This window comes from Diospyros lotus, chromosome 6 (assembly GCF_014633365.1).
Source record: "Diospyros lotus cultivar Yz01 chromosome 6, ASM1463336v1, whole genome shotgun sequence".
NCBI classification, from domain to species: Eukaryota; Viridiplantae; Streptophyta; class Magnoliopsida; order Ericales; family Ebenaceae; genus Diospyros; species Diospyros lotus.
The window spans coordinates 26,940,218-26,968,145 of NC_068343.1; the positions used below are offsets into that span (position 1 = coordinate 26,940,218).

At 37.4% G+C, this 27,928-nt stretch overlaps 1 protein-coding gene across 5 annotated transcripts in view; it reads left to right on the forward strand.

Moving 5' to 3' along the window:
• The window catches only part of LOC127804707 (uncharacterized), a 93,582-nt gene that overhangs the window by 34,596 nt on the left and 31,058 nt on the right, over window positions 1-27,928 (forward strand). For 4 of the 5 annotated variants that reach the window (XM_052341650.1, XM_052341653.1, XM_052341651.1 and 1 more), the window contains 4 exons: window positions 9,230-9,414; window positions 20,058-20,138; window positions 20,226-20,267; window positions 20,360-20,404. In XM_052341650.1, the coding sequence (XP_052197610.1) occupies window positions 9,230-9,414; window positions 20,058-20,138; window positions 20,226-20,267; window positions 20,360-20,404 (353 nt within the window). The remainder of the gene's footprint in view (window positions 1-9,229; window positions 9,415-20,057; window positions 20,139-20,225; window positions 20,268-20,359; window positions 20,405-27,928) is intronic. The other variant, XM_052341654.1, reaches the window with a different exon arrangement.

The following is a 27,928-nucleotide window of genomic DNA, read 5'->3' on the forward strand; positions in this document are numbered from 1 at the left end:
TTTTCAATACATCCTTATTTGATTCTTTAAAGACTCATTTTGATTATCTTGAAAGCAAGTTGAGATTATCAAAAGTATGATTTGAAACAAATTATTCTTAACAAGCAAGTTGAGATTATCAAAAGTATGATTTGAAACAAATTATTCTTAACAAGCAAGTTGAGATTATCAAAAGTATAATTTGAAACAAATCATTCTTACATCCATACTCAATATTTCATATCTTGTTTTAAGACTTATATACTAAAAAATGCATTTTCTCATTCATATAATCCACATAGTAGAAATTGATTTTCATATAGTCATTATCAAAACTATTTTATTACTAAGAGTGAAATATCAATTATTTGCCAATCTATGCACTCACCAACTAAAAGACATCTTGAAGCAGCTCACCATATCCTCAAGTATCTCAAAGGCACACTCGAGAAAGGGGTTAATGTTCAAGAAAATTCAAGATAGAGGAATTAATGGGTATGCGGATTTAGATTGGGCTGGTTCTATTGAGGATAATAGATCTACATTAGGGTATTGTACCAAGTTGTGGGGAAACCTAGTGATATGAAGAAGCAAGAAACAACAAGTTGTTGCTCGTAGCAGTGCAAAAGCTGAGTATAGAGCCATTGCTCAAGGGATTTGTGAGGTAATTAGGATAGAAAGATTGATGAAGGATCTATCTATGCCTGTATCCTCTCCTAAATGGCTCTATAGTAACAACAAATCAGCTATCAACATTGTAAACAATCCGGTACAACATGACCGGATGAAGCATGTCAGAATTGATAGGCACTTTGTCAAGCAAGAGATGGAAAAAGGAGATATAAGCCTTACTTATGTTTCTACTGAAGATCAGGAAGCAAATATCTTGACTAAGGTAATGCAGAAACAAGGGTTTGACTTACTTAGAGGCAAGCTAGGAATGATTGTTATCTATTCACTAACTTGAGGAGGGGTGTTGGAAAAAGATAGAGATAAGGAAGAACAAATGGATAAATGAATAAAGATCAAGGTCACAGAAAAAACCAAACTAAGAGATAAGAGAGAATAAGGATAAAGCAGCCTCAGAATATCCAAGTTCTTACTAGTCAAAATTTGTGAATAGATAGCAAAAAGTGTTGTAATCTATTCCTGTAAAAAAAGAAAGATTTTAGGAGAGTATTTAGGAGAATTTTTAGGAGTTTTTTGTATATAAGTCATCCTAGATCAATGAATCATTCATGGTGGAATGTTTTATAATTTTTCTACCTAATTCTTTCAATTAGTGTAAATGGAAGACTATTTCTTTTATTAGAAAGAGAAAATGATACTCTCTTGTGTTTTGCAAATTCACACACATCACAATGAAATTCTCTAACATCTAGACCTTTGAATAAGGAAGGAAACAACATTTTAAGAACCATAAGAAGGGATGACCAAGACGGAAGTGATGAAACCACAACTTATCTTTATTGGACCGAGCAAGGAATGATACAGGGGAATCTCTCTGTCACAACCCTAGGTTTTCCTGGGGTTTAGAATGGAATTTTGGGAGGAATTTGAAGAAGAAAGAACAAAATGGAGGGAGAAAACAGAACATAAAGAGGGAGAAATTGAGAAGAGAAGGAAATGGTTTGGATGAAGAGAGAAAGAGAGCAATAGATGGAATTTTTCAATCAATCAATCAATAGCCCTATTCTTTATTCAACAACTTATTTATAGGCTGTTTACATCCTTGTGGCTATTACCAAACTAATCAACTAACACACTAACAAACTCACGTAACTACAAACTAACAAACTCTAGTTCAATTACAACTATTGCCCTTTGGGTCATGACAATTCCCCCCTTATTGAGAGGTTTCTTTGTCCCTAAGAATCTTATTAAAACTGAGCCGTCGTTTCTTCATCCAATTCCCGTTTTGATGATCTAGTTTATTCTTCACCTTTTCTTGTTCTTTTCTCTTAATTGCTTTGGCCTATTTTTCTTTCTCCTTCTTGGTTTTATTTTATGGATGAAAAAGGAAACAACAACTCTTTGTTCAGCAGGTATTTCAAGCTCTCTTAAAGTACCTCCTTTATATCTTCAGTGGCTACTACATCTCCAACAATATCATCTACTATGATTTCCTTGGTAGTGCCTAAAAGATCAACAAAATCTTTTGCCACACGTTGACATTTTTGAATTGCCTTTTCCTCCTCCTCTTTAGCTCTATTCTATAGATCCTTAAAAATTAGCTTTGTATTGTCATCAAGTATTGGAGGAGTACCTATTTCTTCATGAGAAATAGACTTGAAGTCTTCAAAATCCATAGTTGTTGTGATCATAGCCCTTCTTGATTTCACAACATCTTTTACTTCCTCATCTTCCATAGAGATCTCCTCAATCGGATTATCTTTTACTTCTTTAATTTCTTAATCCATTGTGAGAAATTCATTAACTTCTTGCTGCAAAGTAGGGGTAGCCTTAGAAATACATTCGTTTTGTTGGTTGCTCTTAAGATAACTTTTAGGCGGCAACCCATGTTTTCTGTAAATGGCTTATAGTGCCCACTCTTGCATCCTAGCCCTCTCAGCTATTTGTTGTACCGTGGTAGGACATGTCATTTTTCACCATAGGCCTCAATGTATTGTTAAGACCATTAATGAATCTCAATACAAAATAAGACTCATTCAAGGTCGGATGGGAATTGAGCATCAGTGCTTTCAATTCCTCAAATTTGATTGTATAATCTATTACAGAGCCTCCTTGTGTTAGGTTATTGAAATCTTTGTTGCAACTCTCAATTCCAATCCGATTCTTTGCATGTAGTTCTTCCACATCTTGCAGACCGAAGGTCTTATGACAGATTCCAACTCTTGCTGGGATTTGCTTTGTAGGGGATCTTGAATAAAGATTCGTTGGTATTCTAACTTGAAAGACCTGCGACATCCGATCCAGTAAGTCGTCCATCCTTTGATTGAATTTAGCGAATTTCGTCTCGAACCTATACTCCATGTCCACAGACTTGTTCCTTTGAAAATTCGCCTCCAAAATAGCCTCTTGATAATCAATTTGATTCTACTTCGCTTGCGAAACTAACTTCACTGAAACCACCTCCTAACGTGAGCAACCTAAATTCACTGAAACCTAAATTTGGTAAACTTAGCCTGCCTCTGTCGCAACCAAAATTGTGGTAGCTTCCTTCCTGATAGCTCGCTTAAGTTCACCAGCTTTGTTCTGTTTGTCTCACCCAATCACCGTCCCATGGCCGAAATCAGCTATTGAAATTTCCAACTCACAGCCGAGAATCATCAGGAAGTAACAACTTATGAATGATCGGAAATTAACCTTCAAGGATCGTCATAAAACACAATCGAGATTCACCTCCTATTTCACTTGCAAAATTTGATTCGAGAGTGACATGATCCTAGGGTTTGCTTTGCCTTCACATGCCCTCAAATCTAAATTGAGAATTAGTGAAATTCACAATCGCGAGACTACCTCCAAGATTCGACCCGAGAGTTGCTTTACTCTAATTCTCCTTCAAATTCGAACAAGAAGTGCCAAATTCACAGGCAAGATTCATCGCACTCACTGCCAATCAAGACTGACAAAGGCCCCGACCCACACCCCATTTCGCGTTCAATTCTGAACCAAGATTGTTGGAATTCGCTTGAGTTCGTCGGAGTTGCCTGAAATCCTGGCTCAGTCGAGTCCAATTTGTTGGCTTATTAAACGCCCAGAAGTCGCTACTCTGGCCAAGCTTCTATCCATTTCCGAGGATGGGTGGCTTCCAATTCGCAAGTGACTATCACGTTCGTTGTGGCTTCTCGAAATCGCCCTTGATCAGCTTCTGAAGACAACCTGGCTCGTTTCGTTGGATTTGCTACTAGATTTTGCTGCCAGAAATCATCGGAATTCCCATCGGAATCACAATTGGAATTAGTTAGACCCACAACTAAGAACCGTTGGCTTTGATACCACTTGTCACGACCCTAGGTTTTCCAGGGTTTAGAATGGAATTTTGGGGGGAATTTGAAGAAGAAGAACATAATGGAGGGAGAAAACAGAACAAAAAGAGGGAGAAATTGAGAACATAAAGAAATGGCTTGGACGAAGAGAGAGTGTGTGTGACAGAGAGAGAGAGAGGGGGAGAGAGAGAGAGAAATAGGATGGATTCAATCAATCAATCAATCAATAGCTTATTCTTTGTTCATCAACTTATTTATAGGCTATTTACATCATTGCGGTTATTACCAAACTAATCAACTAACACACTAACAAACTCAAGTAACTACAAACTAACAAACTCTAGTACAATTATAACTACTGCCCTTTGGATCATGACACTCTCCTTTTATTAGCCTGCTCACTTGGTTCTTCAAGGTAGTAGAGTCCAACCCTTACCCTAGCACGCCCAATCATCTTCTTCGTGTCTTGTTCCTGAAATTTATAGAAAGTTGGGTAGAAAATGACACGACAATTAGCATATGAGATGAGTTTTTGAATAGAGATAATGTTAGTAAAGAGTTTAGGAACATGAAGAACATTCTTGAGGGTGAGATGTCTGTCTATAAGAACATCCCCTTGGCCAACCACAATGGTTAATGAGCCATCATCCATTGTTATTTTCCTTGGAACTTGAACATGGTGTATAAGAGATGAATTGATGTGAGGGACATGTTATGTGGTCTATGGCTCTAGAGTTGAGGATTAGGATGAGATTTATCTGAAGCATGGAAGGTAAGAAAAGAAGAAGAGATACCTGTGAGGGCGAGAGAGTAGGTACCTGTCTTAGTTTTCTTTTCTAGTGATTCTAATAAACTTAGCTTTTCAATCTCTTCCTTGTTAAGTTCCATTGCATCTATCTAATCTGGAACTTTTTGTTTAGTTTGCTGATGGCTATTGGCCACACAGACTTGTCCTTAACCCTTTGGTTTTCCTCCCTTGGGTGGCTTGCCATGGCGTCTCAAGCACTTTCTATGGTGTGCCGAGGCTTTTTGCAGTAGGTGCACCACAGTGAGTCTTTGTTTGTCATCCTGTATGAATCTAACACTTTCTTTTCCTTTCTAGATCCCTTACCCTGAGTAGAATCTTTCAAGGTTACAAGGGCAGAACTATATGTAGGAGAACCATCCGTCATTACTCCTCATCGTCCTTCCTCTGCACGCACAATGGAGCCTCATTTAGAGAGGGCAGATCCTTCTTGCAGAGGATTTGAACTCTTACTGCATCAAACTCCATGTTTAGGCTTGCAAGAAAATCATAAGTTCTTTCTTTTTCAACAAACCTCTTTTGTATAGCCGCTTCTTCACTGCACTTCATCTGAATGCATTGATAGTGATCTAAGTCCCGCCATAGAGTCTGCAATAGATTTGCATACTTAATAATGGATCGGGAACCTTGTTTGGTGGCTGCTACTTTAGTTCGATCTCATAGATCTGAGCAGCATCATGCATTTTGGAGTAGGCGAGCTTCACAACATCCCAAATCTCCTTGGCAGTCTTTAGGAACATGATTGTGTCACTAATATGTGGTATCATGGAATTTCAAAGCCAGGACATGACTAGAGAATCCTCTTCACCCTAGGGCGCATACATAGGGTCACTCTTCTTTGGCCCAGTTCCAAGTAGGTGACTTAGCTTCCCTTTACCCATCAAAAAGTCCGGATCAATTGAGACCACTTCAAGTAATTCATTCCATTCAACTTGTAAGCCTCTTGAATGTTTTGTAGCTCTCCTACTGAGATTACACCATTACTTCTAGCAAACGGGACTTCCGTTGTACTACTGGAATTAACTGAATCCAGCATGGTATTTTGGGATTTTGACATCTATGTAAAAAGATTGAATATTGGTGAAGGCCATGACAGTTAGGAGTCACAAAAGTCGGTGATCGACATCCCAAGGATCTAATACCATGTAAAACATGGCTGAAAAATATTCAATCTTATTCCCCTTGAAGGGTTCAATGAAAATATATACAAGATAGTCTATCACAATAGGTAGCTTCCAAATCTAGATTTGGAAATCTATACAATTTAGGATACAACCAAAAACAAAAACATAATCTTCTAGAAGATATATCACACAACCATAGAAAGTAAGATCAATCAAGCAAGCATGTCATGTCCAAGAATATGGACAAGATATCTCGTGTATTTTTAACATCTTATTTGGTTTCTGGTGAGACTATGGAAATTATTTTAAAATGTCATCTTGAAGAATATGGAACAAGTTATTTGCTTAGGGGCTGTTTCACAAGTTATTTCCAAATTAAAAAATGAGTCTACTTAATAAGGTTAGAGTGATACCTATTGTAGATAATATGTACTCGATGCAATTTAAATGGTTTAAACATGTGAGGAGAAGACTGCTAGACACAAACCTATGAGACTAGTGAATGAAATAGAGGAAGTTTGTTGTATTAAAGGTATAGAATGACCAAAGAAAATTTGGTAGAAAATTCTTAAATATGATATAAGATATAATGGCCTTATAGAGGATATTGGCCATGGATAGAGATGGTTGGAGAGCTAGAATTCGTGTATTAGCAGAATTAAGGCTTATGATTTGTTCTTCAGTTTTTGTTTTAAATTTAAAAAACTGAAAATATGTTTAATAACTTTGTTTTGGTTTTGATTTTTGTTCTTTTTACTTCTCCTTCTTTCTTTTCCTTCCCCCCTTCTCCCCTCCATCGCTGGTGGGAGTCACTAGCTACTTCTGGAGCTCATCTAGGATTTCTCTCTTCTAGGGTTTCTCTAGTGACTTCTGTCTACAGTGAACAAAGCTGGTTGTAGAAAAGAGGGAGAGAAGGGGAAGTGGAGAGGACGGAAATGGAAATTGCAGAAACACTAAAGTGGTGTCTCTTTTGTTTCAAAAGTTTTAAGAATTGCAGACTTTTCTCGAAAACTAAAACAAGTGACCAGTTTCCATTTCCTTTTTTGTTTCTTAGACTCTGAAAACAAATTCTGACAATTGAAAATGGAAGCCCAAACAAATGGACCCTTTCTTTCTTAATGCAAAACCTTTGATTGGAAGGTTGAAGAGTACTGATCAGATTGCCTCAATCTTTGGAGTACATAAATTACATTCTTTTGACTTTAAATTTGTTGTCCTTGACATAATCCTATGGTAGGAATCGGAGTTATTCAATTTGTTGTCGTCAAAATACAACAATAAATTTGTAGCATGGGAAATGTGATTTTGATGTTCGCGTGCAAGGATAATTAGGAGACCCGAAATAATTAGGAGGCCTTGAGAGATGATAGATTGCTAATGCTGGTGAGTGTTTGCTTGCTGATGAACTGGAGGCCTAAAATAACCGAGAGGCCTTAAAGAACTGAGAGGTCTCAAAGAACCGTGTGATCTTCAAGAATTGGGTGACCTTGCAAAATCGAGAGATCTGTTGAAACAAACAAACGGTGAGAGGCGTAGGAGACTGTTCCCGCGCAAACCTTCCAATGCTGAAGTCAGTCTTCGAGTGCTTGAACGCAAAAATAGGGTTTGAGTATCAGAGAGTATCCTTGAATGAGGAGGCGGGCCTCCTATTTATAGAATAATATGGAGTAATCCTAATTAATTCGGAATTATGATTCTTTGTAGATAATACTTATCTTGATTATTCCTAGTCTGGCTGGGACTAGAATTGTTATGGATGACGTTTATCTCTTATGGATGACGCTTATCGTGAAATTTCTCATGGAGGGTGTTTATCTCAATTATTCCAAAGTCCTTTCAGAATTAGAATTCTTTACGAAAAATCGACTATTTTCTTGGAATATTCGGATCGAGAAATGCCCCAGGGGTCTGTTGGCTTCGAGGGAGGCTCTCGGCATTGAAGAACATTTATGGCCGCGAGGCCACTTAGGACCGAGAGGCCTCTCAGTTTGGAACTGAGTGGTGGCCTCTCGACCACCTCTTGATTCCTTTACTTGTGCGTCTCCTGCTTCCTCAAATTCCAATTCAATCTTCAATTCTTCAGTTGCTGCTTCAAGCTCCACTCATTATTTAATTGTTTTCAACTTCAATTGCTAAGCTTCATGCTCCACCAATTGTTTAATTGATTTAATCTTCCAATTGCCAAGCTTCATATTGATTTCCAAAGCTTGAATTGTTTATGAATTGCACGTGAATTGTTGCTGGCCGAGTGGGTAATTTTGGACCGAGAGGCCTCTTAGTTGCAGCTGAGTGGCTTCTCGACCACCACTTGATGCTCATTCTTCCAACACTTGCATTCCAAGCTCTCTCTTGCAAGGTTGCTTTCAATTTCTCCTTTGGGCAATTGGTTTAGTGAGGCCACTCAGCCACAATTGAGTGGCCACTCAGTTTTCCTGGGCCACTTGGTTGTGCCGAGTGGTCGTGTAGTCATTTGCTTCAATGCTTTGACCACTTGATGCTTTGAAGAGTTCGTTGAAGTTGTTTCCACAAGCCTCCCGTGCCTTGCTTCAATAACCGAGTGGCCTCTCGGGCATAACCGAGAGGCCTTTGGGTTGGAACCAAGTGGTAGCCAATCGGTTGCCACTTGGTTCTTTGTCTTTGATTGGGCTGCTTTTAGCTTTGTTTTTTGCTCACAAATGGACCATCTTCATGACTTGATTTTCATGACCGAGTGGTGGCCCCTCAGCTGTTGCCTTGTTCAATTATGCACTTGCTCAACATGTACTTTCATGCTTCATTTGGAGAATTGATGGGAAGTCTTTAGTTGGTTTATGCTTGTTGTTTGCAGGGCATATTACTATTCATTTGTCCTTTCATTTCTTTATAATACTCAAACTCACATTATTTATTATTTTCAAGTTTGCTCAAAGTTTCATTGTCTTCAGTGTACTAGGAAGTGGATTATCCTGAAACATTAATTCTTTCCTATCACTATATTAATTGGAACCTGACTCTCTTGTTGCATGTAGTAATTTCTTGTGAAGCACTAACTTTTGATTTATGGTTAGGCAAATATTTTTTCAAACCTGTCCTTATACTGAAAATTGTCTCCCTTGACATGTACAGATAGAGTTCTTACCACATGTATGTGAGATCTTGTCTATGTTACAGTTTACTAACCAAGATATTATGAGTAGCATAAAAAACCAGCCTAGAATGTCAGCCAACTCAAGCTAGTCTAATAGACATAAAAAAATCACACCAAATGAAAAATGAAGACAATTTATTTTGTAATTTTTTCTTTTTCTTCTCTTCTTCAAGTTCTTGTTCTCTGAATGCTGCTGTGAACCAATTGTGTAACATCTCATTTAATCTGCCATGGCTGTTTGCAGATATTGGATCTGTTGCTTCAACCATTATGTATGCCTTCTATTTGAATGAAACATTAAGAAGCAGCCAGTTTTGCACTATTCCTGTCATTAACATGAAGAGGGCTGATCTGAGCTCTCATGTTGAACTCAAATGGTTATTGGATTCTTGTGATATTGATCAGTCATCATTGGTTTTTGTTGATGAGGTATGTTTTATTTTACTTCTTGAAAATTGGAATGTAAGTGGTACTGTTGTATATTTGAATGTTTTGAAAACCAATTAATTTGTCTCCTCGAAAAATAAAAGGACTTTGTACATTCTGTTGAATGGTGTTTTAAATCACCTCCCTGAGGTTCTGCAAAAAGTCATACAACCTCCCCCTTGTTTTCTAAAGAGTAAGATGCTTTATAAATGGTCTTATATCTCTTTCAATTATCCTAATTGGTATCATCTATGAGCATTATATTGGTAGCTTAACTAAAAAGACATGCTCAAGCATGGGTAAAAATATGAGAAACTTCTTCTCCAGGGATAGTCTTTATTACAGCCCAGATGATCACATGTTATTCGTTCTAATCCCACCAATATCCATCATTCCTATGAACATCCCCTATAATCTGAAAATGACATCACCAGCACCTCTTCTTGGCCTCTACTAATTGAAGCATGCATCCTTGCTACCATTCAAGTATCATTTTTCAAAAATCTTGACCATTTACCTACATTGGAGCTCTACACCTCCTAGCTACTATAAAATGAGAGACATGGAACAGGCAGAAATCTTCAGTCTTCATTCAAATAATCAAAAGTTAATCTCTGATTCCATCATAATATAGGCTGAAATCTCAACTAAAACATATTTATCCTGGTTGTAATTATCCCAAAAAATAAATAAAAGATAAAGCCTAAAAATCTGAATCTAAAATCTAAAAATTCAAATAAAACCTAATTTCTAGTCAAACATTAAAATTTTTTACTTTTAATTTCTCATCATAATGTCATCAACACCACCCTCGTACACCACTGCCAAACTTGTGATAAGATCTGTCTTCACCTTTCAACTATTGATCAATGTGTTGCATGAACTTAATGGCAGAATTGCCACTACTCCATATTTATATAAGCTACCTCCTGCCATGTCCACAAAATTAATCCTCCCAACTCTGATCTTGCATTCAAATCCCCGTGTAAAACAACTTTCCACATTCATCAAGCTGCTAATCTCTCAGAAATGAAGACTAAAAGCTTTTGTTTTCAACTTATCTTGTGATACCATGTTAAAAAATTTATGGATCATAAGTTCCATCACTGTTCTCACACCTTGGTGGTTGTGGCCTTTCTTTATAAATTTCTTCAACCTGTCATGAGACCACCACAAAAAGGATAAAGATCAAGCAATTATAAGTTTTATATTCATCAGGGATTTTTTTGTTCCTAAATAGAGTAATATATTGTTTATACTTGTAATAGCTGCTTAATAATCTGTAAGTAGAATTTCATCTAGTTTTATTATATAACAGACATATTTTATAAGGTTTACTAAATTTTTAAGTTCTCTTTCTCTACCCAGAGAAGCATGCATAAAATTAAGCCCATTTTGCACTCATAAATTTAAAACCTGCAATGCTCATTTATTATGAAATCATTTATCATCCAAAATTAAAGGTGAATTTTGCTTTAAAATTTCAATTGCAGGTACATTATTACTAGTGTTACAAAATGAGATAGCCATAACTTTATCATGAATATTATATTCATGATTAATATACATCATGGAATAACTACGCTGGGATGCGCTCCAGTTAAAGACTTAAAACAAAAAATTATTATTATTATTATTTTAAAATTCAATTAGTATTACCTAGCCTTATGTAATGGGAGAAATTCTTGATTGGAAAGAAGACAATGGTGTAAATTCTCTTTTATGTTCTAAATATAATTGCATTGCTTCTTTTCTAATGTTTTTCCTGAAATCAGTTTAAATACAAGATTTTAATGCTTTATTGCTTTATGAATGTATTATGCAAATGCTTAATTTTCATATAAAACAATGCATGTTTTTCCTTAATAGTAAATTTAGCAAGTTTAGTGCGATTTGTCATGATCCTAGATCTGGCATTGTAAATTCTCAGCCAATGGCGAGAATTAGGGCAGAAGTTAACGAGAGATAAAGCAAAAAATAGGGAAAATTTAAGAGGAGAATTGAGAGAGAGAAGAATAGAAAGATGAGAGAGAGAGAAATTGAGAGAGAAACAGAGAATTTTGAGAGAGAAAGATCGGGAGAGAGAATTGAGAAATTGAAATTCAGTAACTTCCTTTAATGAGTCTCCAAACAAATTGATTAGCTTTATGTATAGTTAATCAATCAACTGTTACAATTCAGTTACAAGTCATAACTGCTCTCTACAAAATTAATATGCTATAATTGATATACAAATTAAATTGCTACATTCTACTGAAACCCTAAGAACCTGACAATTTCCTGCCCTCGAAAAATTTCTTGTCCTCGAGAAAAAACAAAGATTTCCTATAAAAGCCTTTGTTAAAGATTAAGTATCATTGTGGTAAATAGCTTTTAGATTTCATAGCTTTCAAATCTTAGCCTTTTTTGTTTCTTCTCTTCCACATCTTGTATGGAGAAATCTTGAAGAACTTCTGTAATTTCTTTCCAGAAATCAGTTTACAGGCTCCCATCTCTAAGTTGCTATTGAGAGTTACCTTCTTTTCTTCCTTCTCGAAAGTAACTTCCAATTTATTGAAGTCAAATATGATTGGACTGAATGTTCTCATCCAAACCACTTCTTATACAATATCACATCCTCTTAATTTTAATAATCGCAAGTTAGTGTCATGAACCTAGGGTTGGAATGACAATTTGAAGGAGCTGATGAATAGAATCAAGAACAGAATATTTGAGAGGAAGAAATGGATAGAAATGGGGGAAAGAATGTAGAGAGAAATGAGGGAGGGAAGTAGAGAAAATGAGAGGGAGATTGTAGAGAGAGAATCAGATTTCATTAATTTAATTCAAGTATATCCATCTCCTCCTACAATGGGCCTTTTTATAGGCATAGGTAGCTCCTTAACTAATTTCTAACAGCACCCATGTGCTCCTAACAAACAACCAAATATCTCCTAACAAACTAATATGAACCTATTACAATATTACCCCTTTTATTATATCCCTATCCAATATTATCCTTCTAATCCTCCTAAGGACATGACAGTTAGTGATAAATTTTTGCCATTGCATTTCCCAACAAAAGTCGACACACTTGGATTTAGTGTACATTTTACTTCCATTTGCCATAGTGACCGATAAAGGAAAAGTATTCTTCAACTTACAACACAAGTCTTTGGCAGTGTTTTCATCAAGATACTGTGTACTGTCACTATCAGTCAATGTCATTGACTTCTTACCTTTTTCTATACCCTCCACCTTTATGATTTTATTAGAGGAATGGCCCTTTAAAGCATGTAATGAATTCCCCCCCCCCCCCCCTCCCCACCCTTCATTCTCATAAGTGGCTTTTATTTCCTCGGTTAATTCTTTTTCTTCATTTTTACCTTCCAATTGCAATAATTGTCATTTACAGTAATGTTTAGGAGAATATTTTTCTCCACATTTATAACAGTGTCCCAATTGCCTCCTTTGTTCTGAACTAGCAACTTTTGTCATATTAGATTGAGAGGAAGAAGATGGATCTTGGGGAGGTTTTTGCAAGAAGTTCCCCTTATTGGTTCCAGAATTGAGGTTCTTGGTAACCGATGAAATTTGTGGTTCACCTAACCCAATTCCTTTATGTGGAATTATGTGCTTCTTCATAAGAGCTTCTACTATAAGCTCCTACAATCTGGTACTTTCTGCTTGTGAAAGATAAACCCTAGGGTATAACAGATTAGAAATCAAGACTCGAGAGAGAGAGAAAGAGAAAAATGTACTGAAGAATTTATTCTTAGAATGAATAATGACCGCCTTCCAAAATACTATATATAAGCTGTATATATATAGCCTTATAATCGACAGAGAAACTACCGCCACAAACATAAACTAAAATATAACAACAACACAAAACAGAATGAATGAAACAAACATAAAGAGAATGCTATCTGAATACAACATTCTCTTCAACACTCCCCTTCAAACCATGCTCCTTCACTTGCTCTTCAGGAGAAAACTTTTTGTGAAATGCTGTCATTGTTGTAAACCGTTGAGTACCAGTACTGACAGGGGACTAGGCAAGTTTAAGTTTACTACATAACACCTTAAATCTATCCCTTGGTAAACTCTTGGTTAAAATATCCGCCACCTGGTCAGATGTAGGAACATAACGAATTTCTACTTCACCTCTTTCAACCTTTTCCCTAACAAAATGCACATCAACACCAACATGCTTTGTTCTCGAGTGGAAAACAAGATTTTCAGCCATGCTTTTGGCTGCTAAGTTGTCACACCATAGAACTGGAGTAGAAATAATCGGATAACCCAACTCAGCAAACAAAGACTTAAGCCATAAAATTTCCATTACACCCAAAGCAACAAACCTATACTCAGCTTCCCCTACAGATCAAGCAACAACCGACTGCTTTTTAAAGCCCCAAACAATAAGATTTTGACCAAGATACACACAAAATTCACTAGTACTCCTTCTAGTGACTTTACATCTAGCATGATCAGCATCAGTAAAAATTGTTAGACTCAAATTTCTAGGTGTGGATGAGAAAAATAAACCAAGACCAGCTGTCCCCTTGATATACCGAAGCAATCTTTTGCAAGCCAACCAGTGTTGACTCTTAGGTTTGGAAGAAAACTGACTCAACTTATTAACAGCAAATGCAAGGTCAGGTCTTGTATATGTCAAGTATTGGAGAGAGCCTATAATAGTTCGATATAGGGATGGATTATGAAGATCTTCACCTTCCTTGGTTAAGAAAATTCCAGCATTCATAGGTGTGTCACAAGGCTTACAGTCTTCCATACCAGCCTTCTTCAATAAATCCCTAACATATTTAGTTTGAGTAAGAAAAAGACCACTTGCGTTTCTATAGGCTTCAAACCCTAGGAAATAGTTGACAACTCCTAGAGTTTTCAAGGCAAATTGATAATCAAGATCATGAATACAATCCTGAAGGGCAGCAGGACTAGAGCCAGTGAGAAGTATATCATCAACATATACAACCACAAACAACACATAATCAGCTGTGCGTTTTATGAACAAAGAGGCATTTGCAATTGAACGAACAAAACCCTAGCTAATTAACGCTTCTTTTAGCTTATTATACCAAGCTCGAGGAGCTTGTTTCAACCCATATAGGGATTTTATCAACCGGAAAACATGAGTGGGCTTTGAAACATTCACAAACCCTTTCGGTTGTGCCATATATACTGTTTCTGCCAAGTCACCATTTAAAAATGCATTATTCACATCTATTTGCTGAATTTCCCAACCAAAAGACACAGCTAGAGAAAACAAAACCTGAATTGTGGGTGCCTTAACTACTGGACTAAATGTTTCAACATAGTTAATGCCTAGATTTTGTAAGAAACCTTTAGCAACAAGTCTAGCTTTATACTTTAAAACAGACCCATCAGGTTTAAACTTAACCCGGAAAATCCATTTGTTTCCAACCAAATTCATATTAGTTGTATAAGGAACCAATTCCCAAGTGTGATTCTTTTGTAGAGCATTGCACTCTTCTTCCATGGCTTTAACCCATCGTGAGTCTAAGAGAGTCTCACTAACAGATGTTGGCTCAAGACAACTCACTAAAACATGAGGAGAGTTGTGAACAAGTTGTCTGGACTTAAACCAAGTAAGCATAGGGTGAATTGATAGAGTTGGAGGAGCTTTAGTTTTAGTAACCTGTAATATAGGTGGAGCAGAAGGTGTAGGAGGAGCAGAAGACAAAGAAGATGATGTGGTGGCAGCAGGCAAACTGTTTGATATATGCAGAACTGGATCCGGAGAAGGAGCAACTACGGGACATTGATCAGAAACAGAAGGAGAAACAATAGGAGAAATAATAGGATGAAGAAACTCTGTAGTAGGATTGTGAGATTTGAACTTTGCAGATGATTCATCAGTGTGAGGAGAGGAAGAAAATGTAGCCAGATAAGGAAAGTCTTGTTCATTAAATTGAACATGACGAGTAGTGTAAATGCGACCTGATTGATGAAGACATCTGTAACCAGCTTGAATAGAACTATATCCAATAAAGATACACTTGGTTGAATGAAACTCAAACTTATGTTTGTTGTAAGGTCGAAGCAAGGGAAAACATGCACAGCCAAATGGCTTGAGCAAATGATAATTAGGAGGTTTTTGATACAACAACTCAAAAGGAACCTGAGATTGAATAGATGTGGAAGGTAGAAGATTAATCACATGAACAACAGTGAGGAAAGCTTCTACCCAAAACTTTAGAGGCATTTTAGCATGAGCTAATAGAGTCAATCCCATTTCAGCTATATGCTTATGCTTTCTTTCAGCAATTCCATTTTATTGATGAGTGTGAGGGCATGAAAACCTAGGCTGAATGCCATTGTTATGAAGATAGGGTAAACAAGCACGATATTCCCCTCCATTATCTGTTTGCAAGGCCTGAAGTTTGGTTTGAAATTGATTCTCAGCCAGTTTATGAAAGGTACGGAAAACTGATAAAACATTTGATTTGAGCTTTAAAGGGTATAACCAAGTGTATTGAGTATAAACATCTACAAAAATGATGTAATAGCGAAAACCTTCCCTAGACAACATGGGTGCTAGTCCCCAGAGGTCTGAATAAACAAGCTGTAAGGGACGAACAACAGTAATTTTGTGAGAAACAAAAGGAAGTTGATGCAACTTACCTATTTTGCAAGAATCACAAAAAGGACAAACTGGAAGATGAACAAGAAATTCCAATTTTATTCGACACTTGTTGTAATACATTCAAAGAAGGATGACCCAATCGATTATGCTAATCTTGGCAACTACTAGTGTTTTGAGCTACACAAACATCTTTGGACATTTCATGAACAAATGAATCTCGTCCTTTACATGTTCTGAAAACATTACATGAATTAGATGAAATATTAGCTGAAGGAACTGAAATGTGCTCTAGAGAATGGGATGGAGTGCTGGTTGCAGCGAAACAAGATGCTAGAATTAGCTGATATAACCCATCCTTAAGTTGGCCCTGTAGAAGAATTGCCTCGGATCCTTTGTCCTTAATAAAACAGACATTAGAATGAAATTCAGCTACCACATTATGATCTCTAGTTAGTTGAGAAACACTAAGAAGATTTTTATGTATACTAGGAACATGAAGAACATTGGGAATACAAAGAAATGAATTTGGAGTAGTATTTAATACTCCTGAACCAACATGAGTAATTGGCAACTACTTACCATTGCCTATAGTAACTTTTTCTCCACCATGATAAGGTGAGTGAATAGACAAATTATTTAGGCTTGAAGTAATATGATTTGTGGCTCCTGAGTCCACAAACCAAGCTGGATCAGAAAGAGATGATTGAGGAGAATTAAACTGAGAAGATTGGTATGGAAGAAATTGATCCGAAGATCCATGAAGCTGTGAGCCTATCATTGAGCCAGTATCATCAATGTAGGCTCCATTAGGATCACTAAAGGTTGCCATGTAAGCACCTGAATCAAACTGATTTTCAAGATTAAAATTTCCAGTAAGTCTACAACTAGTAAAATTTCCAGTAGGCTGATTATTCACTCAAGTAAAGTTACGATCAAACCGGTAATAGCACTTATCCACATAATGTCCTGGTTTACCACATAGCTGACAATAGAATTTTCTATTTGAAGACCTGCCTCGACCTCTACCTCCTCTAAATCCTGAACCTCCTCCTCGTTGTGTATTTCCGCCTCGACTAAAACCGAAATTTCCATTACTTTGATGTGTTGCCACATTAACATTCATATTAGAAGACATTGGCTCAAATTGTAGAGACGGTTGAGGCACATTTTTAGCAGCCAATCTTTGTTCATGCATAAGCAACAAATATTGAACCTTTTCCAGATCTATCTTGTCCATTTGATATGTTATTAAACTCACCACTGTATCATAATCTTGATCTAGACTGTTTAGAATAGCAAGAAGCACTTCATTATCAGTGGGTGGCTCTCCTATGACTACTAGAGAATGACTTATAGTCTTAATTTTCAAGACATAGTCATTAATTGATAAACTTTCCTTTTTAACAGACCTCAGCTGCTGTTTTAACTGAAAGGATTTGGCAATGGTTCGTCTAGCATATAACTTCTCAAGATAGAGCCATACCTCGGCAGATTATTCGCATTGAATCACCTGCGCTAATACTTCCTCGGTAATTGTAGAGAAAAGCCATCTGAGAAACAACTGATCAGATCTAAGCCAGTTCACATATTCTGGATTCACCTCCGAGTTCGTTGCTGCATTATCGCTTGTGGAGTCAGTTATGTATTTCGAAGGAGGAGAAGCTTTATTCAGGAACGACACTAGATCTAAGGCTCGGACGGTGGCTAAGATCTGAGCCTTCCAAAAGGTATAGTTCTTTGAATCGAGTTTCAGAGGATTGAAACTAAGAGCTTTTGATACTGCTGTGAAATCGAATTGAGACATGGACGAAACACTCGAAGTAGATCGAATAGGAGGAGAGGTAGAGGAAGAATGATTCTCATGAATAGATGCCATTAGCAGGTTGTTGGCTTTGATACCATGTGAAAGATAAACCCTAGGGTATAGCAGATTAGAAATCAAGACTCGAGAGAGAGAGAAAGAGAAAAATGTACTGAAGAATTTATTCTCAGAATGAATAATGATCTCCTTCCAAAATACTATATATAAGCTGTATATATACAACCTTATAATCGACAGAGAAACTACCGCCACAAACATAAACTAAAATATAACAGCAACACAAAACATAATGAATGAAACAAACATAAAGAGAATGTTATCTGAATACAACATTCTCTTCAACACTGCTGCCGTTTCACTTGTCTTTGGTTGTAACATCTTCACCTTAGGCCTCAATTCCTCACTTAAGCCACTAAGGAAGCTTGAGACAAAGTAGGCCTTAGTTAGGTAGGGGTTAAGATTAAGCATCAGGGATTTTAACTCCTCAAACTTAATCTAGTAGACCTGAACAGAATTTTCTTCCCTTAACTTATTAAATTCCTCCATTACATTCATCATGTTCTATCACCAAATCTCTCACATAAATCCTCCACAAATTCTGTCCATTGACAATTCTCTCTTAACTGGATCCAACCTTGGAACCAAGCATCAGCAACATCATTAAGATAAGCAAAAGCCAAAGATGACTCTCTGTTGATCCGGTATGTTATAGAGAGTAGACATTTTTTGACATCACCTCACCCACCACATAGGGTTTTGGCAGTTAAGCAAGGGAATTTCAAAATTAGGCATTGGAAAGTAAGGCTGATTTGTGGCAGCTTGTACCTCCTACCTTCTCTAAATCACATTCTCTCCAACTACAGCTAGTTCTACATCAAATTCAAAAGATCCAGCTGTTCTATGGATCACTCCATTCCCTGGTAGGAGTGGATCTGATCTTTCTTTAGGAGGAAAATCAAAAGAAGACTTACTTGAGGCAATTTCAAGCCCTTCAGCATAAATCCATCAAACCTCCTTGCTAATCCATCCATAGATGTCTCAAACTTCCAATCAATCTTCCAATCCAATGTAAGGATTGCCTCATGGTTTCTGCTGGATCCAGATTCCAGAGAATAATCTTGAGACTGCAGATCTAAGATTGTCACATTCACGTGCTGCAGCTGAGATTCAAATTGCTTCATGCTTGTACCATCAGCCATGGCAGAAATTGCACAAGAAACAGATTTTGGTAGCCTAGGATGAGCTCTAGTACCAATTTGTCACGATCCTGGATCAGACATTGTAAATTCTCAGCTAATGGCAAGAATTAGGGCAGAAAATGGCGTGAGATAAGGCAGAAAATAGGGAGAATTTAAGAGGAGAATTGAGAGAGAGAGAGAGAATTCTGAGAGAGAAAGATTGGGAGAGAGAATTGAGAAATCGAAACTCAGTAAATTCCTTTAATGAGTCTCCAAACAGATTGATTAGCTTGATATATAGCTAATCAATCAACTGTTGCAATTCAGTTACAAGTTGTAACTGCTCTCTACAGAATTAATATGCTACAGCTAATATACAAATTAAATTGCTACATCCTACTGAAACCCTGAGAACACAGTTTACTGTTGGGATTCCAAACAAATGCTCCAAATTTCTACTCAATTCCTCAATTCCAATTGGAGTTTTTACACAGCTTGCTAAAAAGAAAGAACAATAGGGCATTCGAGAGGCCCCAACTCTCCAACAACCTTCTACAAAATTCCATACCTCTCTCTCACTCTCTTTCTCTTATTTATACCCCATCCTACTCAGCATAACTGCCTCTGGCAGCACATGCTGGTTTGTTACAAACAAACCAGCTATTTCCCCTACTACCCTCCACCCACTTTACCTCCTTGCCCCTGCCCCTTGGGACGCCTTTGGTAGGTCCAATGGACCGGGGGCCTATCATCATCCTTCCCATTTCATGCACTAGACGATCCTTGTTTCTGGTGACATTCGTGTTTCTAGAGATCTTATATGTGGTTTGAAATTCTAAATCTGAGATCCTTCCTATTTCTCTATCTAATAAGATAACTGACATTTAAAATTGTAGAGATCTCCTCTGTGGTTGTAAAAATCCAAATCTGAAATTTTTCTTATTTTTCTGTCTACTAAGACCTGAAACTTTTGACCTAGATTTTACTTTTGTTTGAAGCTGAAATTCTTTTTCTAAGTGGTGAAAATGTTGAGCAGATTGACTTGTCATATTATGATCTGTTTGGGAGTCTTAAGCTAGTCTTGCTAAATGGTGATAGGCTTCCGGCCAAACAAGAGGTAGTAGCTTGCTTACAATACAACTTGCTTGACTTTTATTTTAGCCATTGTGGTTGTTGAGTATTTGCAACCATCTTCTTGGAACAGGCATTAAATGAAGCATTGGTTGAAATCTTCAATTGCAGAAAGGTGCACAATTGAACCCTAATAAATCTTTTCCTGATCAGGACAGCTTCAAAATGGGAAATACATAATCTAGCTTTTCCTCTCCATTTTTTCAGGGTAATCCTGCATATGCTTGGGTTCAAGCTACTACTGTGGGACAGGTAAAATAATCATGTAAAGTTCTTCTAATCTCCTCTTTTGTAATTAAATGTCAAAGGCAAATCAGTAAGAGACTTCTAATTGTAGCTGTTGTACTTGTTCTAATGGCTGACATCATGGAAGTTTTGGATATTTGTGGCTTTGACCCAGTATAGTTTTGATTATTTGTTATGGTATATGCTGTGAACACTATCAACTCATTGTTTGTCTTGCATAGGATTTTGAATTTTTTGATTATGGATGCAAGGTTCTTTAGTTCGTTCATAGGTGAGGAAAGGGTTTGGGTTGGCTCAGTTAGAAAGTTTGGAATTCCTTTTTTGTTTTTCCCCCTTTGAGTGGTTGAATATAGATCTTTGCCTCATTTGGTACCACATTAAATTAACGACCACTATTTGATTTGAATGATTAAACTGTTAAAACAAGGGGTAACTTTTAGCTTCTATATTATTTTTATACCCTCATCACAAAGCATATCTAACCTACTTATAACTAGAAATCTTCAATTGTATGCTATTTTGTCAGGTTCCTAGACTTGATCTAGGGTTTCTATGTAGGAAGAAATTATGAATGAGAGAAGTTGAGGGGGGGAAAACAGAAAGGACCGAGAGAGAGAGAGAGAGGTAAAAAATTCTGTTATTTCTCATAGTGAATCCCCATCCTCCAATAGATTGCCTTTTTGTAGGCTGTCTAACTTCAGTTGTAATTGTAACTGAAAGGTACAAGTTGTATCAGCAGCAAAAAATACAAGAAGACAAATACAAGTAAGCTATATTTACTGCTTTAACCCTTGCATCTTGGCACTTCCCCCTCAAGATATTTCTTGTCCCCAAGAAATCACAATAACTGAGCCACTTGTGGAAATTGCTTAAGTAAATCCAGCAAATATTTCCAAGTGGTGTGATTCAGGTGTAGATGTGACCACTGCACCAAAACTTGAGTAATGGGTAGTGTGTTCTGATAGATGACCCACTTCTTCAAGACAACTAAAGGCTCAATGTCCGTTGTTAGATCTTCATCTGTTGAAGTATGATCCGTACTAGTAATTTCAGTAGGTCCCACTGATTTTTTAAGCAGAGAAACATGAAAAACAGGATGAATTTGCACATCATCTGGCAGCTGCAAACGGTAAGCTACCTTTCCCACCTTAGCCACTACTAGGAAAGGGCCATAGTACTAGGGCTCAATTTAGAGACAGGAGAATTAAAAAAAGGAATGCTGCTGAAAACGTTTCACCTGTAAGTAAACCATATCTCCAACTTCAAATACTCTTTCACTCCTTTTATCAGCAAACTGTTTTATTCGATTTTGAGCTATACTCAATTCCTTCTTAATCAACTGCAACATCTCCTGTCGTTGCTGTAAATATTGATCTACCATTACTTCAGAATTAGAATACTGCATCACAGCAGGCAAGAAAGGGGGTTTGTACCCAAATAAAGCCTCAAAGGGGTCATTTTTAGTGAACTATGAAAGATGAAATTGTACCACCACTGAGCCAAAGATAACCATTTGTTCCAACTCTTAGGTTTTGAAAAACATATACATCTTGGATAAGTTTCCAAACATTGGTTCACCCTTTCGGTCTGTTCATCTATCCCTAGATGCCAGGCTGTGGACATGTGTAAACCAACTCCCAAACTTCTAAACAACTCTTGCCAAAAATTACTGGTTAATTGCAGTATTGGTAGCTGTAGATAAATGGAGGCATTTTTAGGAGAGAAATCAGTTTATCATTAAAACTGATCATGAAAGCCTTAAGTTTATGCTGAAACAGAGGTTACGTACTCAATTATAGAAGACGGGAATGTCCAAATTATTGGGTTTGGATTACAAAATTCAGTATCGAAAGGGCAAAGAAAATGTGGTGGCTGATGCACTTTCTAGAAAAGAAGAGGAAGGAAATTATCAGGCCATATCTGCAGTCATTCCGGATTGGGTGAAAAACATTTCTATAAGTTATGAAAATAGTGATTGGGCTAAGGATCTCTTAACTCAGCAATTCAACTGACTAGTAAACCCGGTTACACTTTATCTGCTGGTTTAATCAAGTTTAAAGGAAGACTAGTGGTTGGGGAAGATAGACAACTTAAGTACAGGATCTTACAGTCCTTACATAGCTCTCCTTTGGGGGGACACCCAGGTTTAAGAAGGATGTGACTACTTTTGTGTTAGCTTGTGCAATTTGTCAATGCTGCAAGCATGAATAGGTTGTCTATCCTAGTTTATTGCAGCCATTAGACATTCCAGAGCAGGCTTGGGAACGAATTAATATGGATTTTGTGGAGGGATTGCCAAAGTTAGAAGGCAAAGATGTTATCCTGGTAGTAGTTGACAGGATAAGTATCTATGGGGAGAAGCTATTTTAACAGCCACTTACTTGATTAATGGACTTCCTACACGCATTTTGGGCTTTAAAACCCCTTTATAGGTTTTCACTAACTGTTTTCCAAACACTCGGCTAATCAAAGATATTCCCTTAAAAGTTTTTGGCAGTGTGGCCTTTGCTCATAATCATGACCCAAAACGCTCAAAACTTGATCCAAAGGCACATAAATGTATTTTTGTAGGTTATCCTACTAATCAGAGAGGTTACAAATGCTTTGATCCAATTTTGAAAAAGATGTTTGTCTCTATGGATGTCACTTTCTTTGAAGGAACCTCATGCTACAACAACTCCCATCTTCAGGGGGAGAGTAGGACTAGTGAAGATGGTTTTCTAGATGGTTCTGATTTAACTTTCAAGTTTTATAATGATGTTTCTCACAAAGGGTCATCGGAATTAATGGAAACAAATGAATTAAATGTTGGAAATGATGAATCTTCCAATAAACAAATGCCATCTCAAAATGGAAATGCTGAAACTACAGAGATGTGTGTGAAACGGTATAAAGGTCTTGTTTATTCAAGGGAGTGTCAAGCACAGAAAAGGAGAGGCACCATTCTACAACATCACCAAGAATCTAATCAGAGGTTGGATCATGAAATTCATGATAATTCTTCAAAGACTCCTGAAAATAATGCTCCAGGTATTTCTGAGTCAAGTTCTTCAAGTCAAATTGATTTTCTCATCTCTCTTAGGAAAGGTGTTAGGTCTTGTACAAAACATCCTTTGTCAAATTTTATATCTTACAATAATCTTTCATTTTCATATTGTGCCTTTATCTCACAAGTGTCTAGTGTATCCAGGAGGCTCTAAATATTTTTGAGTGGAGAGAAGTTGTTTTTGAGGAAATGAGAGCTCTGGAGAAGAATGCTACTTGGGAGAAAGCGAATCTACCAATTGGGAAGACAACTGTTGGTTGTAAATGGGTATTCATCGTAATGTACAACTTAGATGGATCCTTGGAAATATACAAGGCTCGCCTAGTAGCTAAAGGCTTTATTCAGACATATGGAGTGGACTACTCTGAGACGTTTTTCCCGGTGACAAAGATAAATACAGTTTGAGTGCTCTTATTAGTTGCAGCTAGTCTTGATTAGCCTTTGAATCAGTTAGATGTGAAGAATGCTTTTTTGAATGGAGACTTGGAGGAAGAAGTATATATGGAGCCTCCACCTGGTTTCTTCGAGAAGTTTGGAGCTAAGGTATGCAAGCTAAAAAGATCTCTATACGGTCTTAAACAATCTCCTAGAGTATGGTTTGAAAGATTCGCAAGATTTGTTAAAGGCCAAGGATATAGTCAAGGACAAGCTCATCATACTCTTTTCACGAAGAGATCCACCAAGGACAAAGTTTCGGTTTTTATTGTCTATGTGGATGATATAATCTTGATTGGGGATGATATAGAAGAGATGAGCAGATTGAAGCAAAGCCTAGCCGAGGAATTTGAGATTACAGACTTAGTCCAACTAAGGTACTTCCTCGAAATGGAAGTGGCAAGATCAAAAAAGGGCATCGTGGTGTCACAACGGAAGTACATTCTTGATCTTTTGAAAGAAACTGGGATGGGTGGTTTCAAACCTTCAGATACTCCAATAGAAGTCAATACTAAGCTTAGAGAAGTCAAAGATGGTGTGCCGGTTGACATGGGTAGATACCAAAGTCTGGTTGGGAGATTGATTTACCTCACACACTCCTCCTGACATTGCTTTCGTTGTGAGCATGGTGAGTCAATTTATGCATTCCCTGTATGAAGTACATCTTGAAGCTATGTATCGAATTCTTCGGTATCTAAAAGGCATACCAGGAAAGGGACTCTTCTTCAAGAAAAACAAGAAGAGAGGGGTTGAGGTGTATACCGACGCTGATTGGGCAGGATCAGTTACCGATAGAAGGTTAACTTCCGAGTATTGCACGTTTCTATTGTTAGTGTAGGTGCTCTAGATCCAATCAGATTGAGCATGTTGTACACTGACAATTGTAATCATGTTTATTATTTGAATAAGGAGTTGTTCAAATTCACAAGAAGTCATTCTATTAGTTTCTTGTTATTATTGTAATAATCGAATGAAACTAGATAGAAGTCCATATGATGTATACTGTGATTAATCTATAAAAATGTAAGATGATGCATCACAGTTTCTAGACATCATTAAACGTCCCAAGTCGTAGTAATGTCAAGAATGAACATTGACAATTGCGGTAAGACTTGTATGTGCTATGTTTTTGCTATGTGATAGCAATGAGGGTCTCACACCCATAGGCATGGGGATGTCTAGACAAGTACATAGGTGACCAATGTTGGAGAACGTGTCACTGGACATGACTCTCCATGAGAATCCATTTTGATTATATATTGATGGAATTCTCAAACGAGATGGGTGTCACTAATTCTTGGATCTGAGGTTGTCACGGTCATCTCATAAGAAGACCGGTATGCTTTGACATCGTTTCGATGGGCCTAGACAAAGGTAGCACGTGGGCGATCGTTGGGTATATCGTGAGGCTTATGGAGATGGGTGTATAACCAAGATGGGACTCGTCTATCCCTTGATAGAGGATGATGTATTCAAGGCGCATTCGGTGGATATTCACTTTAAATCCATGGCCATAGTGAAAGAGATCAATAAGGAGTTATTGATTCATTTTCTATTAAGTGAAGATATCCGGATGACCGAAGAAAAAATTATGTGATCATAATTAAACAACACATTGCCAACTTGAGATCACATAGGATACATTGAAGAGAGGATTGTATTACACAGTAACCATGCTCGTGAAAGGTTATTTGCGGATTATAAATCTTTCTGAATAATTGGGTAGGCATAACGCCTTGCTAGAGGCCAATCTTGTCTTATGTGTTCATACCGACACATTGCCAACATATTCGGGAGCCTAATGAGTCATACGCAATAGGCATGGTCCTTGGCTCAAATCAGGAGAGTTGATGTATGGTTAAGTGGGATACTTCGGCAAGAAGTTGTGTCGTCGTAGGTTCTCACGGAAAAAGAACAAATAGACGTAATGACGTCGATATGACGAGGAGTCGTCATAATGGAAAGAGTTTCCTAAAATGGCAATTGATTAAATTAGGAAGGAGTTTCTAATTTAATAATTTTTTATTTGTTAGAGTGGCAAATAAGAAATAAAATATATTTGGGCTTAAGTTAATATTTGGACTAAATTGGATTTGGGCCAAATATTAAATATTATATTTGGGCTTGAATTAGATTTGGGGCAAAATATTTTATTTAAACCTATAAAAGGATTTGAGCCATTTAATTATATTTCTAGTTGGACTAGGATAGACCCACTTAACATTCTAATTGAATTAGAATTAATGGGCTAGCCCAATCCATTAGGGTTTGAGAAACCCTAGGATATTTCTCTATAAATATCCCTTTATGGGTTGCCCAAAATTTAAGAGAGTTTTTGGTGTAGTTTTTCAAGAGTTGAAAAACGTATTACCGTTCACTATTCCCCATTTCTTTTTGGCATTGATTTGAAATGTGAGCGTTCTTTTCCGTCCATACACAAGCCGCGAAAAGGAGAAGGAACTAGCACTCCTATTCCGCTCTCCTTGCCAACGGACGCGTGCCGCGTATTACGAGTTAGAGGCCGGACGCTTGGACGGCTCGAATCTGCGAACAACTCGATAATCTAAAGGTTAGATTTATTTATTTATATGTGAATGATTTAATTTTGACGTTGATCCAATCGCCGGGATCGGGGTAAGTTCAAAACATTTTTGAACTACGATATTTGCCCTGTAGTGATCTTGCTTTGCTTTCATCTATGGTGTAATTTGGTCACTTGGAGGAGCAAGAAGCAAAGTGTTGTTGCTAGAAGTAGTGCTAAGGTTGAATTCAGATCAATGGCTCGAGGAGTTTGCGAAGTTCTTTGGCTAAAAAGAGTTCTAGAAGAGCTTAAGAGGCTAGTGAGTTTTCCTATGAAGTTGTACTGCAATAACAAGGCAGTTATCAGCATTGCTCATAATGCGGTTCTACATCACAAGATGAAACATGTTGAGATTGACAAACATTTCATAAAGGAAAAACTTGAAGAGGGAATCATTTGCACTCCGTTTGTACCAACTACATAGCAAGTGGCAGATGTTTTAACTAAGGGGCTATTGAGACAGCCATTTGAACTTCAAGTTAGCAAGTTGGGCATGATAGATATCTTTGCACCAACTTGAGGGGGAGTGTCGATAAATCAGGGGGGTGTTAGAATTCTGAATAATTTAGGAAGTCAGATTTGCTAGGATTAAGGGGAGAATAAATCAGCCCCCAGGGCACAGGTCAAGTGGTTGGGCCATGATAAGCTGGGATTCGCACTAATGGGTCGTGGGTTCGATTCCTTTCCGTACGTAGTGAGGCAAAACCTCCACTTACGATTTACTTCCTCTATCGAAATTAAGAGCACGAGCGGCGGGGGACCACACAAAGGCGGTAATCCCAAAGGGAGAATAAATCAATCCCTGATTTTATGTAATTATAGGATTTGACTTTTTGTTCTTCTCTTTCTATTTATGTGGGCTCTGTAACATTATTTTAGTTAGAATGGAGGAAAGAAGTATGGTGTGTTTCTTCTCCTCTTCTTGTTCCTCCATATATTTCTACACAAATCTATCACTAAAGTCCTCCACAAATTCAATCCAGTTAAGTTCAGCTCTCATTCTACTCCATCCTGGATACCAAGCATCAGCCATATCATTGAGATAAGCTGTTGCTAGGTTAACTTTCAGGCACTTAGCCACATTATAATACTGGAAGAATCGCTCACATCTCCTAATCTACCACCTCAGTTTAACACCTTCAAAAATCGGAATTTCTAACCTTGGCATTGGTATGTGGTGGTGAGCTTGATAGGATCCTCTAACCTAAATTACCTAATCCAATTCAGGTCGTTCCTCAGCTTCCTGCAAGTCAGAAGTATGAGGAAGGAATCCAGCTCTTGCTAGAACCAAATCTGCAGTGGATCTTGGGGGAAAATCTACTGGTAGGCTGCCCTGAGGCATCTTTGAAAACATGTTCTAGAATCCAGCCAGCCTTTGGTTGAAACCAGAACTCTTCCTTGACTCCTTTCTCTGGCATTTACACGATCTCCCTGGTTGCAGCATTCTTGGCCCTGCCTTGACTCACCT